Source organism: Talpa occidentalis, unplaced genomic scaffold (assembly GCF_014898055.3).
Source record: "Talpa occidentalis isolate TD23 unplaced genomic scaffold, MPIMG_talOcc4v2.1, whole genome shotgun sequence".
NCBI classification, from domain to species: domain Eukaryota; kingdom Metazoa; phylum Chordata; class Mammalia; order Eulipotyphla; family Talpidae; genus Talpa; species Talpa occidentalis.
The window spans coordinates 115,739,169-115,755,208 of NW_026555331.1; the positions used below are offsets into that span (position 1 = coordinate 115,739,169).

Genomic DNA, 16,040 nt, shown 5'->3' on the forward strand with positions numbered 1-16,040 from the left:
CATACATTTCAAAATAGGAAAATCTTACGAATTACCTTTTGGAATCTCAGACTTACCCTGCCTTAAATTTGATGTGGATATGCCAACCACATTAAAACTCATTTTCTCTGTGAGGTTTTATGAAATATTTAATAAATGATAAATTATACCTTGTCAGTGATTCAGCCATGGAAAGTAGAACCAGATCTTTGATTAAGAATCTGTTTTTTTTTTTTTTTTTTTTTTTTTCAGATAAATCCATGGAATAACCATTCATTTATGTTTTTGCTTGAAGCTAAGTCTTCACCTTTACCCCTATGACCAAACAGAGATAGGGTCAGGTAGCAGAGAAGAAGGGGGGGGGGAAGAAGGGAATTACAGGAAAGAAAGGATAAAGACAAGGTTGAGAAGGAGGGGAGAAAGAATGGGGAGACTAGATTCATTTGAAACTGTCATATCATCTGGAAATGAGCCAATGTTTCACCAAAATATAGCCAGCAGAGTGGCAAGATTCAATGTTACTGTGTATTTGTCTGAACTGTGTAGGTGATTACTAGAGATTGTTCTGAAGAGTAAGGTGAGAAGGGAACAGGATTTGGAAGAGACCTAGTTTTTGAATTTTGGAGAATTTAAGAGTTGAAAACAGTGCTTCAATCATTGAATGGGAAGAATAGAAATATAAAGAGAAAATTAGCTGTTTCCATTTAATGAAAACAGTTCTGCTTTCTTTTAATGTTTCCATTTTAAAATATCTTGACATTTGAAAAAATATATATATTTGGTATTTTATACACATGCTAATTTTGATAAAATAATAAATTTATAATATCAACAGTTAATTTCCATCTCAATTTGATTCCTCATAATAATCATTCTCCAGCTTTATTCCATGTGGCCAATTAGAGAAAAATCTGTTCTAAGGAGTACAGAACAGTTTACTAAATTGTTTATCAGTTAAGAGTAATTATTTTGTGTCTCATGATAAAGTGCCATGTTGATACACACTGATAATTGATGAATTTAGATTAAAAATTGAACTTATAATTCATAAGTTATAATCATATGTTATCATTTATAATTATTTTCATATTTGGATTGTCTTTTCAATTTCTTGTATCCATTAAGGCCTTTTTGTAAGTAAAATGCTCTTCAATTTCATAAGTGAATTGTATGCTGTAAAATTTCTTATGGAAAATCTATACAAAATTTTATAAGGTATCTGGCAATGTATAAAATATTTGCATCATATCTTGGTGGCACTGCTGAATCCAAAAAAAGTATTTGTTATTATCAGGTTAATCACTGTACACCTTGTCTAAAATGATATCTGAAAGTCCAGATCTCAGAAAATCCTATTTCCTATTAACTATTATTGAAATCAGAATAATATCCTTTGTTACTGGTGTACACTTCCAATATTCATGTTTCAGTTAGCCTCTGGGTATGAGAGTATACTTTCTGTGTACCTTATAATTTGTGATAACTGCTCTACCTTTAAATTATTGCTAATAATTTGCTGATTTTCAATACAGGTAATGGATTAGGAATTAGAATTGTGGGTGGTAAAGAAATCCTGGACATGGTGGAGAAATTGGAGCCTATATTGCCAAGATTCTTCCTGGGGGAAGTGCAGAACAGACAGGGAAACTTATGGAAGGTAAGGATAAGGATATCTAAATAAAGTTGACTATGATCATATTAAATTTGTTTCAATTTAATATGCAAAGTTCTTCTTTCCTTGCTGTCTAAGTAAACCTCTCCTCTTATGGCTAATTATGAAATTTGACACAGTAATATAAAATAAGGTATGTCCACAACTACATTAATTTTATTTTCAATTGCATTGTCCTTTTGGCAGTTGATTCACTATGGAATCTCTTGTTTAAAAACATTAGTGATTTTTTTTTTAACCTATTGGGGCAATATTTTTTTAAATGCTTTATCAGGATTAATTCTTCATAAATGCTAAGAAAAATTATATTGAAATCAGAACCTTAAAAATATTTGCTGATTGAGTACATGCTAGTGTCAGGTCAGCAAACAGTGAATGACCCACAGCCCAATTAATCTGCAGCCTTTTCTGTGAACCGAGTTACTGGAATATAGGATCATTGATGTACAGATTATGCAGGGGTATTTTCCATCTACGTAGTAGAAGTGTAGTCAAGAAAAGACTAAGTGGACTATGAAGCCTAAAATACATATTCTTTGAGCCTTTACAGAAAAAGTTTGTCAACTCCTGAGCTAGGTATGCTCTTCCTTTAGACACTATCTACTTCATAGCATCATTGTCATTTTAAAATGATGAACTTTAAATATGTATCTGGTGAATCATAAAATATGTAAATAAACATGCATTTATGTTCCTTTCAATTAAATATTGCAACTTTATTTTCAAAAGATAAAATTATAATTTTCACTTGTCAACTAGATGATATGATCACTAACAGTATCCAAACTAAGATAAAATTTACAGACTTTCAGTGACACTATTTGTATTTTTTTTACTTTGTAGCCTTACCCTATCTTTAAACTTTTACTCTAACTAAAACTTATTTGAAAAGTGTTTTTCTGTTATTTTTAGTTTAATAAAATGTTACCTATTGCCTGGTGTTGTTTGCTAAAAATTTCAGTTATGTTAAAATTAATTCACTGTCATTTTGTTAAATTTAATGTGTTAGAATCTACAAATAAGTTCCTGGATGTTTTTATTGACTGTTAGAATAAACATAGATCTGAGGCAATATTTATTCATCATAGTGTTCTGTTGGAATCAGTACCAACTCACAAGATATGCTGTGCACATGTCTTTCCAGTTTTGCATTCAATGGCATAACATTAATGGCATAACATAATAACATGGTTGGGATTATTTACATGTGGAAATAGACAAATGCTACAAATCCGGCCTTTTTTGTTTGTTTGCTTGTTGGTTTTCAGAATGCCAGTTTACCAGGACATTATCAAATATATAAGTGAAAGCATTTTATAAAAATATCTGAATGGTGTTCACAAAACAGGGAAAGTTAGGAGAGCTAGACATATAGATAAGTCAAGTACCAAAATATAACATTTATGAGCAAATCACTGAATCTGTACCAATTTTCTCTGACTCTATCCTGTAATGCCCTGTTACTCTTTTAGTGTTGTAGTCTAGTTCACATACAGGAAGTAAAACCCATTTTTAATGTTGGGAGTATATGATCACTATCAGATGACAGTGACCCAGGAAATGAGCATGCTATTTTTATTTTATGGTAAAAATTGTACATGCTCTTGTAACAGTAACTGTGCCTGCTCTACTTTGCCAAAGATTCTTGAATAATTTAAAGATGAAACTTCATATCCTTCTTTGTGTTTATGCCATGAAAAATTAGCAAACACTGCAAATCAGAATGATTTTACAAATAATTTTAATGTAGTGATGGCATGTGATGAAGTGTGACAGAAGCTCTTTTTATTTGGTAGCCTATTGATAACAAACAAAATATATCTGTGTGCGAAGATCCTCTGATTGGAGTCAGATTGTATAACCCACATTCATAATTTGTAATTTTTTTGAAAGATTTATTTATGCATAGAAGAACTGGGGTGTAGCAGAGGTGTGGGCAGAGACAGAGGATTCACCAGAGACAGAGTGGGGAGCAGAACAGGGGGATTTACTGAAATACACTGCTAAGGGGAGCAGTAGGCAAGACAGGAGAGGTCTGCTGCATCATGTGGGTTAGCTCCCTGACCAGGGATTGAACTCAGGCCCTCACTGCCATAGCACTGAGACTTAACTCCTAGGTCACCAGGGAGGCCCACATAATTTTTTATTTCTGATATCTACCTTTACTTCGTTTTTGCAACATAGGTCTTTAATAAAGTATTTTTTAGTATTTCTACTAGATTCCTGTTGCTGTCTTGACTGGAATTATTTTCTCCCATCTATAAGTCAGTACCTATCCTCTCCCAGCCATAATATATCTGAGGACTGGGTTTGGGGTTAGAATTTTTAAATTTTCTTTGACCGTTGATTTTTTTAAATTAGTTTTGGAAGGGAATAAAAGTGGCTAATTGAACACAATTTGAACTCTTTCCTTGAAAAAAAATTCATATGTGAATAGATAGTTGATAGATGGATAAGTAGATAGATAAATAGATGATAGATCCAATAGATAATTTTTGTGTTTATGCAATTAGATTTCTCCTCTGTATATTGAACTCCTGGTAGACTTGGCAATTGATTTTTTAACTCTTTTGTGTTTATCTTTCTGCATTTCTGAATATAAAAGCATATAGACTCAACCTTTATGATCCAGAATTGTCTTCTAGTTGATTTAAAACATGAATGAAAAGTGGTTAACCATAGAATTTTGTACTTTTCACTCCAAATTGCAAAGCTGTTTCCACTGTATTGACTTTAAGGAGAGTACAGATATTTTTAAATGTCCTCTTGCATATTATTCTTTGGATTTATGTGTTTGAAATATGCTGAGCAATCATGTAGGTTTTGTGATGCTCATAAGCCAATTGCTATTCTGAAAGTACTCACTTATGTAACTAACATTAAATGGAAAGGGAAAAATTCCCAGTACACTTTCTGAGTCACTTCTTTGGTTATTGGTTTGAAAAATGATCTTTAGTCAACTTTATTTTTTTTTTTTTAAGATTTATTTATTTATACAACCACTGGGTACAGTCTGAAGCATAGGAGAGTGAGAGAATTCACCAGAGCCAGAGCAGGGAACAGAACAGGCAGACTGACGAAGTACACTGCTGAGGGGAGCAGCGGGTGTGGCAGGAGAGGTCTGCACACCTTGTGGGACCCTCGCAGGTGGCCGGGGATCGAGCTGGCACTACCGAAGCTTCGGGCAGTTTCGCAGTCCAGCACTCAACCGCTGCACCACCAGGGGAGGCCCTTTAGTCAACCTTTCTTGAAAGGTCTTCTCAACAGTATTGTCTATCTTGTTGAATAATGTAGCAATATTAGCTTGTGTACCATTGACTAATGTTTAACAATACAAATAGAGAGTGTTCCATTAATCAGAATTTCCTAAACCACTCTGAGTTGTACAATTAGCTACAATATTTGTGTGTAGAAACTCAGACAATCAAATATTTAAGGGATCCTCATTTTCCAAAATCTTAGTTTCTTTCCCAGAATGTTTAGCAAATATTCTTAAACAAATACAAATATAAAAAGGATGATCTTTTGCTACCTACTATTTTTCCTTTTAAAGCACATCATCAGTTTTTATTCTATTGAGAAAATGAAGACTGAATCTCTGAAAAAGTAAATAACAAATTTAATTAAGTTTCTAAAGTGTGATTTCTTGCTATTTGCTTTAGAATTAAAAATCTTAACAATTTTAGACCAATATTATATGGCTTTAAAATGCTCGTCACTGCTGGGTTTTTTAATGGTGTATAATATTTTCTCTTATTTTGATCTTTGATGTTATTTCTCTGTGAACTAATTTGAGAATCTGAAAGTACTCATTTGTTTAAGTGGGAAATTTTATTATTTGTACTTTGAGTGTATATTGACAATTTGTCACCTTCATTTTAAATCTTGCTCCTTAAACAATTGATTATATACCTTTTTATATTACAATATCAATACCAAGTTCAGTATAATAAGAATTTTAACTAATGATCTTGAAAATTAGATGCTTCCTCTGCAGTAAACTTTCTTTCCTCTATTTTACCTGATGAATCTTTCTCAATATCATTACATTTTGAAATTATGAATTGCTTTAAAAATAAATCCTTATATGTTCTTCTTAGACCAAAACCCAACCATCTCCACATCTTTGGAGTTTAGAATACAGCTGTCATTATCTCATGACAAACGGACTCTTTGTTCTCTGATAAAAACCAGGTTCAGTTCTTTGTATTCCATCCCACTTTGTGCTTGTATCTATTTTGTCCCTTAACATGGATTTTTTTTGTTTTTTGTACATACTCAGTGCCTAGCACAGCACCTAACAAAACAAGATTTCAGACGATATATATAGAAATGAGTGCTAGATCTTGAGCACATGCACACCAATAAGAGGAGGACTCTTCCAGAGTGCTTCCAGGAGGAGATTTAGCCTGTGGTGGTATTATTATTCCCATCCTGGTCAGTTTCAAGTTACTAGCCTATGGTCACTGAATGGGAAGTAGAAAACATATAAGCACGAAGGGTTCTTCTCCTTTGTCTGGCAAAGCAGGAGCCAACAGGAGCCGTTCAGCTGCAGCTCACCTGCGGCCATATTACACTGCACACCCTCCCTATATACACCTGCAGAAACGGCATTGCTCTTCTTCCAAAGAGTATTTTAGAGGAGACAGAAGGAAATAATCACAGCACACTATGGTAATTTCTGTAATACAAGACACAGAGATGGCCCAAAGAATGAAGGGATCCTTTCTGTTTGGGCTGGAGTTGGATATTCAATAGAGTTTATAGAAGAGATTCCCCTTGATATTGTGTGGTGGGAAAAGGAAACACATGTGCAAAGACCCGCAGGCATTTAACAGAAGGTGGCTGAAGAAATTGTAAAAATGGCTAGAAAAAAGGTATAAGAATCTGAGAAACAAAATAAGGCTAGGGTAGAATGGGGGATTTGTAAATAGAAGATGGGTCACGAGGACTTTGGACACCTAAGGAATTTGGATTTTTATCCTAGGAGCCAGTTTTTTCAAGGTATTTTGTAAGGGGAATGCTTAACAATAAAATGTTAAGTGTGGGGAAAAAAAAGTTAAGTGTCATCAATTTATAAAACAAATCAATTTATGCCTTTACAGCAAGTGACTAGTTACATTTGATGAGAGAAAAGAAGTTTTGAGTGTTGAAAAAATCATTTTCAGTTGCAAAGTTAGGTACTTATTAAGAAGTCACTCCTGACAGGGTTAGGGAAAGCAAATAAAATGATACTATTTGTAAATAACCATGCACACTTAAGACATCATCTGATAACAGCATCTTTGGTAATATAGCGTTCTATTATCTTTTCAGAAATTATGTACAAAATAGAAACTATTTCCTGTGGGCACATGTTTTTACAACTTTGAGTTTAACTGCTCATAAATTTAGGTTTTTTCTTAGTGTGTGTCTTTGCCTTTAACTTAAATTCAGATCTCTAGAGTGGGGACGGATATTTCATTGTTACTGATCTAGAAAAGCCCCTCTAATCTTGAAAATATAACAGCATCTTTCTGTTATATTGAGTTGGCTGAGTATGAAATGAGGATTTTTGCCAGCAGTTCTTTTCTGCCTCAGAATCATCAAAACATCCTGTTTGCTCTGTAATTTGGAGAGGAGGGTGAAGGACACAAAACAGGAGTTTTAAATTAGAAGATAAAAATCTTCTAATCTTCTGAACTCAAAATAGCAAGCTCTGTGTGTAAGTGTTTGTTGCCTGACACATCTGTTTCTGATTCATTTGCACTTTAGTGGTGAGTGTGTATCGCCCTCAAATCTTGTAAATTTTTAATGGAACCAACACAATGGTTGAATTTCTCCAAAGGCAGGCATTGGTGTTTACTAATTCCTGAAAAGTGGACATCATTTTCCTTAGTATGAGGCCCTCCCCACAGGAAAATTGTCCTAGAAGAGTCACACATCTTATTCTTATTTTTCATCTCCTCATCCACTAAGATACCTACATCACTCACATCTTCTATGGGTGAAGAGAAGGGAGCAGGGGCAACTTCTTCCTAATAATGGTTTGATATATACAAATTAATATTTAAGTAAACACTAACCTATAATTTCATTTGTACAAATGTTCAAATGATTTGTTCCATAGTACAAAAAAGGATTGTAGAGACTGATTTTGCAAAGTAGCGATGTAACCATATCGTTTTAAGGTTTAGCATTTTGTCATATTTATTTCATATTTTTAGAGAAATAAATACCTATAGGTCAATTAAAGCATCCTATAGTCACCATTCCTTTTGCAAACCTCTCTCACTGCTCCAGAATACATCAGACTTAATTTCAAGCTACTTTTACTTGGTTTCCTTCACAGTTTTATGTATATATTCATATGTTATATAAGGATTCATTTTGATTATTTATGAAATTATAAATACATTATATCTACATGTATGTTAACCAGTTATTTTAGCCACATAAAGTTTATGAAATTTGGGCAAATAGTACATCTATCTCTAATTCTTCTTTTTTAAATATGGGACATAATTTTATTTTTATTTTTCCATTTTTACAATTTAAACTTTCTCTAGTTAGGCTGTTTATGAGAGTTTTTGTGTTTGTTTGTTTTTTACTATTTCAAGAAATTCTGTATTTTGAAGTCTCCATCTGCACATGTGCAGGTCTTTCTCCTTCATATTAAATTTCTGGGTCTTATTAAATGATAAGATAAAATATTTGGTTTATTCAATTAAAGTTGATTTTTGCAAATTTCTTTCCATAGTGTCACACTTTTTTATAGTAATCAGTGGTATGTTAGTATTCTTGTTACTCTGCAGCATTGTTCCTTTTTCTCTACATTCTTATTTTAAAATATATTGTGAATTAATATCCCATGTGTATCCCAACAATAGGGTTTTTTTAATTTTCATTTATCTTCCCTTCAGTAATGTTGAATATGATCATTTTCTATTAATTTTCTTAACTCTCAGGTTTTTCAGCTGTCGTTTCCCTATTCTTTTGTTTACTCTTTAATTGGGAAATCGTGTATTTTAAATTCATTTATCTTTATACTTTATACATTTGTCTATAATCCTTTGTCAAGTATATTGGTTTCTCCTAGCATGTGACTTGTATTTTTATTTTCTATCTCATAGAACTTGAAATTTTAGTATAGTCAAATTATAAGTTATTCTACTAAGATTTATAAGTATTTTATATTATTTATGAAATTCTTCCTTCTCTGAAGTCTTACAAATATAATTCTATATTTTCCTCTAAAATTATAAAATCTTACTTTTCATATAATGTACATAAAGACAGAATAAGCTTTTTATCTCTCTGTGGTCTGAGAAGAAATTTTAGGTTTTCCACCACCTCATTATGGTTAATCAGGTGCCTATGTAGCATTTATCAGTGTGTCATTATGCTCATTGATCTATAATACCCCATCTGTCACATACCGATTTTTATACATGCTAATTATGAGTTCTTTGTTCTAGCTTACTAGTCTGTGGGTTATCCCTAAATCAATGTCATACTGTTTTAATTATGAAATTTTCATATTAAGACCTGACATTTAGTGGGTAAACCCTTGTTTTGCTATTCTTTTCAATTCTCCAGACTAGGGAGAAGTTGATGTAATCTCAAGGTGCATCCATTTCACAGTCTAGAAAAATAAAATTTACCAAATTTTCATTGGGGTTGTATCAGCTAGCCAGTACTACCTTTTAATTTGGACCTATAATAATGCTAGTAGAGATGCTGTTAAATATCTTCAGCTCCATAGATATTTCTTTCAGAGCATTTTATAGGATCTCCTATAGGTCCAGAGACTATCTATAACCGAATTCCCTTGTTGGCCAATTGTTGGCCTTTGATATTGCATATATATTCTAGAATCAGCTTTTCCATTTTTGGAAAATAAATGCTGAAATTTGATAGTATTTATTTTTAAGTATAGATAAATTTGGCCAAAAAAATCCTTTTTTACAAAATGATCTCTATCTGAATCTTCAGTGGGTTGACAATATTGCACCTTTGCTCTACTTAGAGATTTATTCATTGTATTCTGAATCAATACAGTAAAGTCAGTTAGGACTTAAAATAAATGACAGTAGCAATTGTTAAACTTATTAACAATTTTGTACCACTTTGTATCAATTTATAAAAAATAGTGTATCTCCAGAAAGGCCAAGTAGAGGGATTAAGTAAAATAAAATTTTGTTTAGAAAGTATGATGAGCTAAATCTAATCCCATATGTGCTTATTATTCATTCTAAGCTTTATTTAATCTCTAGAATTCTTGAACTTCTCCTCCCAATTATTTTTTCCTGGCATTTTGTATCGTAACATCACAATTGTGAAACACTTGACTGGCATGACAATTTTAAAATTCAACATTTTCTTAAGAACGATGACTCTACAAAAACTAAACATCTTATATCCAATGACCCAAAGTAATTAGCAATTATATTGATAATTTTTCCAACTGAAAGTAAATTTAATAAAATATTATCAAAATAACATGCTGATATTATTATTTATTGTGATTAAATAAAATTGGGAGGACATTTTTGAAGTCTACTATAGTGTCAAAAACCTGCTTAGTGAATCAGTGGAAACAGAGTAGTAGAGTACAAAGTTAAAAGTAATGATATCTAAGGTTTGTTTGTAGATTCACCCAGAGCTATGTAGAAGGTTAGCTTCTACCAAGTTATTAAGCTGTAAACTCAGTTCATCTCTGTTCATCTAAGTGTTATTCTGTGAGGAAATGTGCCTATGTTGTAAATCAAATTCATAGATATTTCAAATTCTTGCAGTGTAGGTGTTGCTGATCTAGCTTGCAAGCTCTTTGTAAAGATGAATTGACAGGGTTTATGGCAAGAATACGATGTTGGATTTATGGTTGAGAATAGTGATTAGAGTGGAGGTGAGATTGCTATTTTTGGTGTGGTGATTTTTATTTTAGAAGTTGGCCTCTGGAATTCCCTGTTATGAAGACATCTATGCTAGAGGATCTAGTTTCCAATTGAAAGACACATTCCTGTGCAACTTAAGGGAGAATGTTCCTAGGCAAGAAAGTCTCTATTTCTGCTTATGCTTTTTTGGCATATGTTACAGATGGCATGGCAGTGATCAAAGTTGGCGATCAAGAAAAACACCACACAGATGAGTGAGCTTCCTTGTTCTTGTTCCAGGGGGATTACCAGGTACGGATTGGTCATTAGCATGGAGATTTCTCAAAATTCTTGCAGCCTGGTGTATCAGACACACAAGACACAAGATCACATTTCATGTTGATACAAAGAATAACATATTTAGGAAACTACCTTGTTGAAAGAAAAATATAAAGGTGTACCTGACTGGTAGGTTGTAATACATTATTTTTAGGATACAGTGATATCATACTTACCTTACATGGGTATTAATGATTAACTGTAATGCCTGCCAGGACAGGAAAGATATTTCTCTTCTTTATCCCCTTGTTTTGAAATATATTGGAAAAAAACTGTGTGTTTTTATTGGAGAAAAATTATGAATTATAATACTTCTGATAGGGACCTGAAAAAACGAAGTACTTGCCCTGTTTTATGTATATACATTAGTATATACAATACTCCAAACCCTAATTCGATTGTTTTTCTCCACAACAGTGGCATGCCTTGAAATACATATGTGTATTCAAGTGATATTACTTCTTGGTGAACAATTGTTTCTGTACTAAAATTTCTGGATTTGTCTAATCAGTATATTATAGAACAGGTTACATTTTGGGTGAACTGTAAGTGGTTATTTTGGAAGCAACCAGTCAATGCTTTAACATCTCTGATGTACAAAGAGAATATTTTCAGAGTCAAACAGATTTAGATTTAAAATCAGCTATGATATTTACTGCCTGGATAAATATTTTAACTTTTAGTTCCTTGGTGTTCTCCTTTGGGAAACTGGGGTAACAATTGGCAAAATTGTTGTCAGATATAGAAATAATGTTTCAGAGACATAAAATATGGTGTTGGGTATTGCTATAAGTAGTGAAAAGACTGCTTACATTCATTTTGATGATCTGTGATGGTAAAAGTATTTGCTATATTTCCTTGAATTCTGGATCCCCCATATATGAACATGCATAGATAATATCTAGTTGTCGGGCTTGAGTTCTGAACTGCAGGAAAATAGAATAACCCTGATGGGAAAAGGAACAAACATAGAGTCATACTCCGGAATTAATTAATCTTCGTGATGTTGGTCAAGTTTCTTATGTTCTCTAAGTCTTCTTTTATCTTAGTTTTACATTAAAATGTTTCAAGATGTCTCACTGTGTTAAGTTAGTATGAAAGGAACTATTATTTTTTCAAACTTTGTTAACTGTAAAAGCATTAGTCTAAGGAAGCTATTTTGTTAAGGTAAATAAAATTATTTGCATAGATGACTATTAATCTTTTAAAGTTCAGACTACATACAAAGGAGTATTGGACAGCTGCAGACTTCTGCTACCTGTATAGTATTTTAAATATCAGGCCAAAATAAATTTTTAAAACATTTATAGACATACGATGTATATCTGTTTCGTGTAACTTTCTTGGTCTTTCGTGTAACTTTCTTGGTCTCTGACAGTACATGTTGTTTATGAATAGAATCATGGTTAGGTGTCAAATGTCTGGCTCCCAGTGTCTGGACCAATCTTTCTCATCAACTCCTTGTCTGTGTGACTTTTGACAAATCACAGAAAGTCACAGGACTTCCGCATTAAATGTAAGGGATCTTCTGCAAGACACTCTTATAATGCATACTTGTAAGACACTTTACCTATTGAAGGGGTATAGGGTTAGGGGATTGAATCTTGAGAAAAAACTATATACCCAAAGATTTGTAAGACTTGGATGGTGATGGTAGGTGAGCCATGAAAGGTTGAGTATGTTATATAAAATGGAAATTTAGGCACTAGAATTAAGGTTGTGACACAAATTTCATGGAATAAAGAAATGAGATCAGAATGGGTGTGATACAAATGAAACTTAATTCTCAGGGTTCCTTCCTTTCTTGTACTGTTTTATATTAAGACTGGGACAAGTGAAGAAATATGTGGTTATGGGTTTTGCTAGCTTTTTAATGTTTAATTTTAGTGCCTTTTTAGATTTTTATCAAATAATTCATGTGTGTCTAGTTTTACATTCATAGATTTGTATGTTTTCTTAAAATTGCATAAGCTCCAGGCCTTATCAATGTTGTTTTTTTCTTATGAGGTGTCATCTTACATTAAAAGCCATTGAGGTACTTATTACAGAATTTTAATAATTTACCAAATATTTCGTGGAACTTACATGTCATATGATCATTATTTACATATATTTTATTTATAAGCATTTTAAAATAGTTTATGGGATTTTATAATGAACAAGTATCTTTCAAAATATAGTTGAAATCACATCATACTTAATTCTTACAAGTGCAAAAACCACATTATGAATTCCAAAGGAGGGTTTGTACATTCACTTGGTTACTTTAGAAAGGTTCTTAGAGTCTTTGTAGAAATTAGGAAAAACAAAGGAAGGTAGGTGTTATTAAGTGACTTCAGTTTAAGTAGTCACAGTTCCTTTAATAACTGATACTATTGCAATCAAGCCTCGATGAAAGAATTGGCAAAAATCTCTTGAACATCTGTACAATACCAACTCTGGTGGAAAACAGGGATAGGAAAGAAGTTGATATATCATGCATGAAACAGAGCAAATTATGTAGCTCATGACCTATGTACATCTAGGAAAACCCTTGTTACCTGTATATCTTTTCAGCATTTTTAATTGATTCTGGATAATTTTCCTTTTTTTGTGACTAGAAGCATTTTTTGTTTGACTGGATAATTGTGTTCTGTAAATTTGGCCCCTTTTTGGGATGTAAAAAATGAACAAGTGACTCTAACAGAGAAAAAACCATGAAAATCATGCATCTGTTTCTTTTCATAGATGTCTCCTGCAAAAAAAAAAAAAAAAAAAGACAATGCAATTTCTGGATTATAATGCCATTAATTCATTTTGTTTCAAAATCACTTGTCCATAAATGTGCTCTATCCTGACTGAAAAAAGATGTGTTTTTCCATGTGCTTTTCCTCTTCCTATATGCTAATTTTTTCTTTAGTGGTATTATCACTGTCTTTTATAAAATTTTCTCATTTTATGTGTATAACAGCTTGGGATTGTTGAAATAAACCTAAGGCCCATCTGAAGATAAAGTTTTTTGGAGTAAGTTATAGAAAAGGCATTCTTGTTTGTGTTATTGTGGGTGTTTTTATGGACCTCTGTTGCCATTTCACTATAGTATATCATTTCCTTTACTTGATTGCAACTGCTAATGTGTTTTTTCACTGTTATCAAAATCCTTAAAACTCTCAGAATATCAGTCATGCCATATTTAGAATTTCTCATTGGCATGCAATAGGAAATTTCAAATAGGCATCTTTGAAGCTCATTAAAAACTTAATTGCTTGTATATCTGAATCATATACAGTGTTGTAAACTAATGCTACCATAATAAAAATATTTTTAAAAAGTAATTGTTCTACATGATTTGTATTTAAACTATAATCATTATAGCATATAGACTTTTTTTTTTCAGGTGGACTGGTAGCATTCACAAATATTTGGGCCGCTATAACTTTCGATGGTTTCATCTAATTTTTTTTTGTGTGTATATATATATACATATATATATGTGCATGGGTGTGTGTGTGTGTATATATATATATATACACACATATGTATGTAATTTACATCTAGCTCATGTTTATTGCCTAGTGATATATTAGGACTATGTAATTCATGCCAGATACAAGCCCTGAATTATTTTCGCAGCTCATATATATGGACTAAAAACTAAAAACTAAATATATCATGTTAAAATAATATGTTACTGCTATGTTTTATATGAAATTTATCTTTTTAGATGGAGAGGGAACATGAAATGCTCCCAGCAGCACTATTTACAAGACCAAGTATGAAATGAAAGTGTACAGTTCTTTGTTCAGACATTATTAAGAATTTCAAGGTGGTTGCAGCAAAATGTTAAACCAAGCATTGGCCCTGCCGAGCACAAGACCTTGTATTACTACAGGCAAAGTTGAAGTTATAATAGTTTCTTAAGCGGAGCTTCACAACAAAATGCAAATTCTTTGTTTTCTACTACCCCACTGTAAAATATGAAGTACATAGAATTTAAAGTTTACATTCTGTCAGTTGCTTATTCCCTTTGAAAAAATGTATTGGTGGTTGTAGTTGTTCTTTTTCCTACACCAAATAGGTCTAAGCAATGTGTATTCAATAATGGGTTTTCTTTATAGCAGTGTGAACAAAATGCATGCATTTGATTGTATTTAGTAGGTTTTCAAAAGTACCGTCTTACATGTTGTAATAGATATATTTTATCTGTTCAGGTCAGTTGATGAGATCAAACTACATATGATTTTGGTATAATGTTCCAGAGAACATTGAACTCCTGTTCTGAAATGGTGTGCTGAGTGCTAAGTTGGTTTTAAAAAACAAAATGGTTTCGTCTACACCCTGTGGACCCAGATTAGAAATAGGCAACATTTTTCATTTTATATTTAAATTTGTCTTTTTAGGGATGCAAGTATTGGAATGGAATGGAGTTCCTTTAACTTCTAAAACATATGAAGAAGTGCAGAGTATCATTAGTCAGCAAAGTGGGGAAGCAGAAATATGTGTAAGACTGTGAGTTTTTCCCCATCTTTTTGTTTCCATTGTTTGGCTATTCATGACTCTTTTAATTTAAAATTGTTAAGGTGGAACCTTTGCCAGTCAGCAAGACTTTCTGTAATTAGAAAATAGAGTGAATACAAGTTTTATAGATTCCTTGTGTTCAGAATCAAAGTCTAAATAAAGCACAGAAAGAATTCAGCTGATTTTGTTTCTGATGATGTCAATAGCTCTCCCCTTTCATGGTTTTATTGAAACATGTCTCATTTAAATGAAAGCCTAAACCCATTTAGATTTCATGGATGTGTATAGTACTTAAAGATGAATTTACATTTAATCCATAAAGATTTCACCTTAAATAATCATTTTTATCAGCTCTGACTTTTAACAGCATTGCAAATGTATATTTGGTTAGACGGGTGAGCATGCATTGAAATTGCTTTATATCATTAACCACTTCTCATTTACCTACTGAAAAAATAATCAGGGTAGTTGGAAAAGGGGGTCTTTTGTCCAGACTTCCTCAATTTCTTTCTTAAATTTTTTGTTTCAATTTTTAGGGACCTCAACATGCTATCAGATTCTGAAAATCCACAGCATCTGGAACTTCATGAACCACCAAAAGCTGGTAGGCATAAGCAGTCAGTTCTCAAAGATGTAGTTGGCAAAGTAGATAAAGAGGGCAGATGTAACTGGCTTCTAGATGAAGATTTAGACATATG

At 32.4% G+C, this 16,040-nt stretch overlaps 1 protein-coding gene across 1 annotated transcript in view; it reads left to right on the forward strand.

Annotated features, from left to right (window-relative positions):
• Positions 1-16,040, forward strand: part of PCLO (piccolo presynaptic cytomatrix protein) — a 283,527-nt gene that overhangs the window by 198,199 nt on the left and 69,288 nt on the right. Inside the window, 4 exon segments of the mRNA XM_054692491.1 lie at positions 1,512-1,547; positions 1,550-1,636; positions 15,225-15,333; positions 15,879-15,946. Of these exon segments, the coding sequence (XP_054548466.1) occupies positions 1,512-1,547; positions 1,550-1,636; positions 15,225-15,333; positions 15,879-15,946 (300 nt within the window).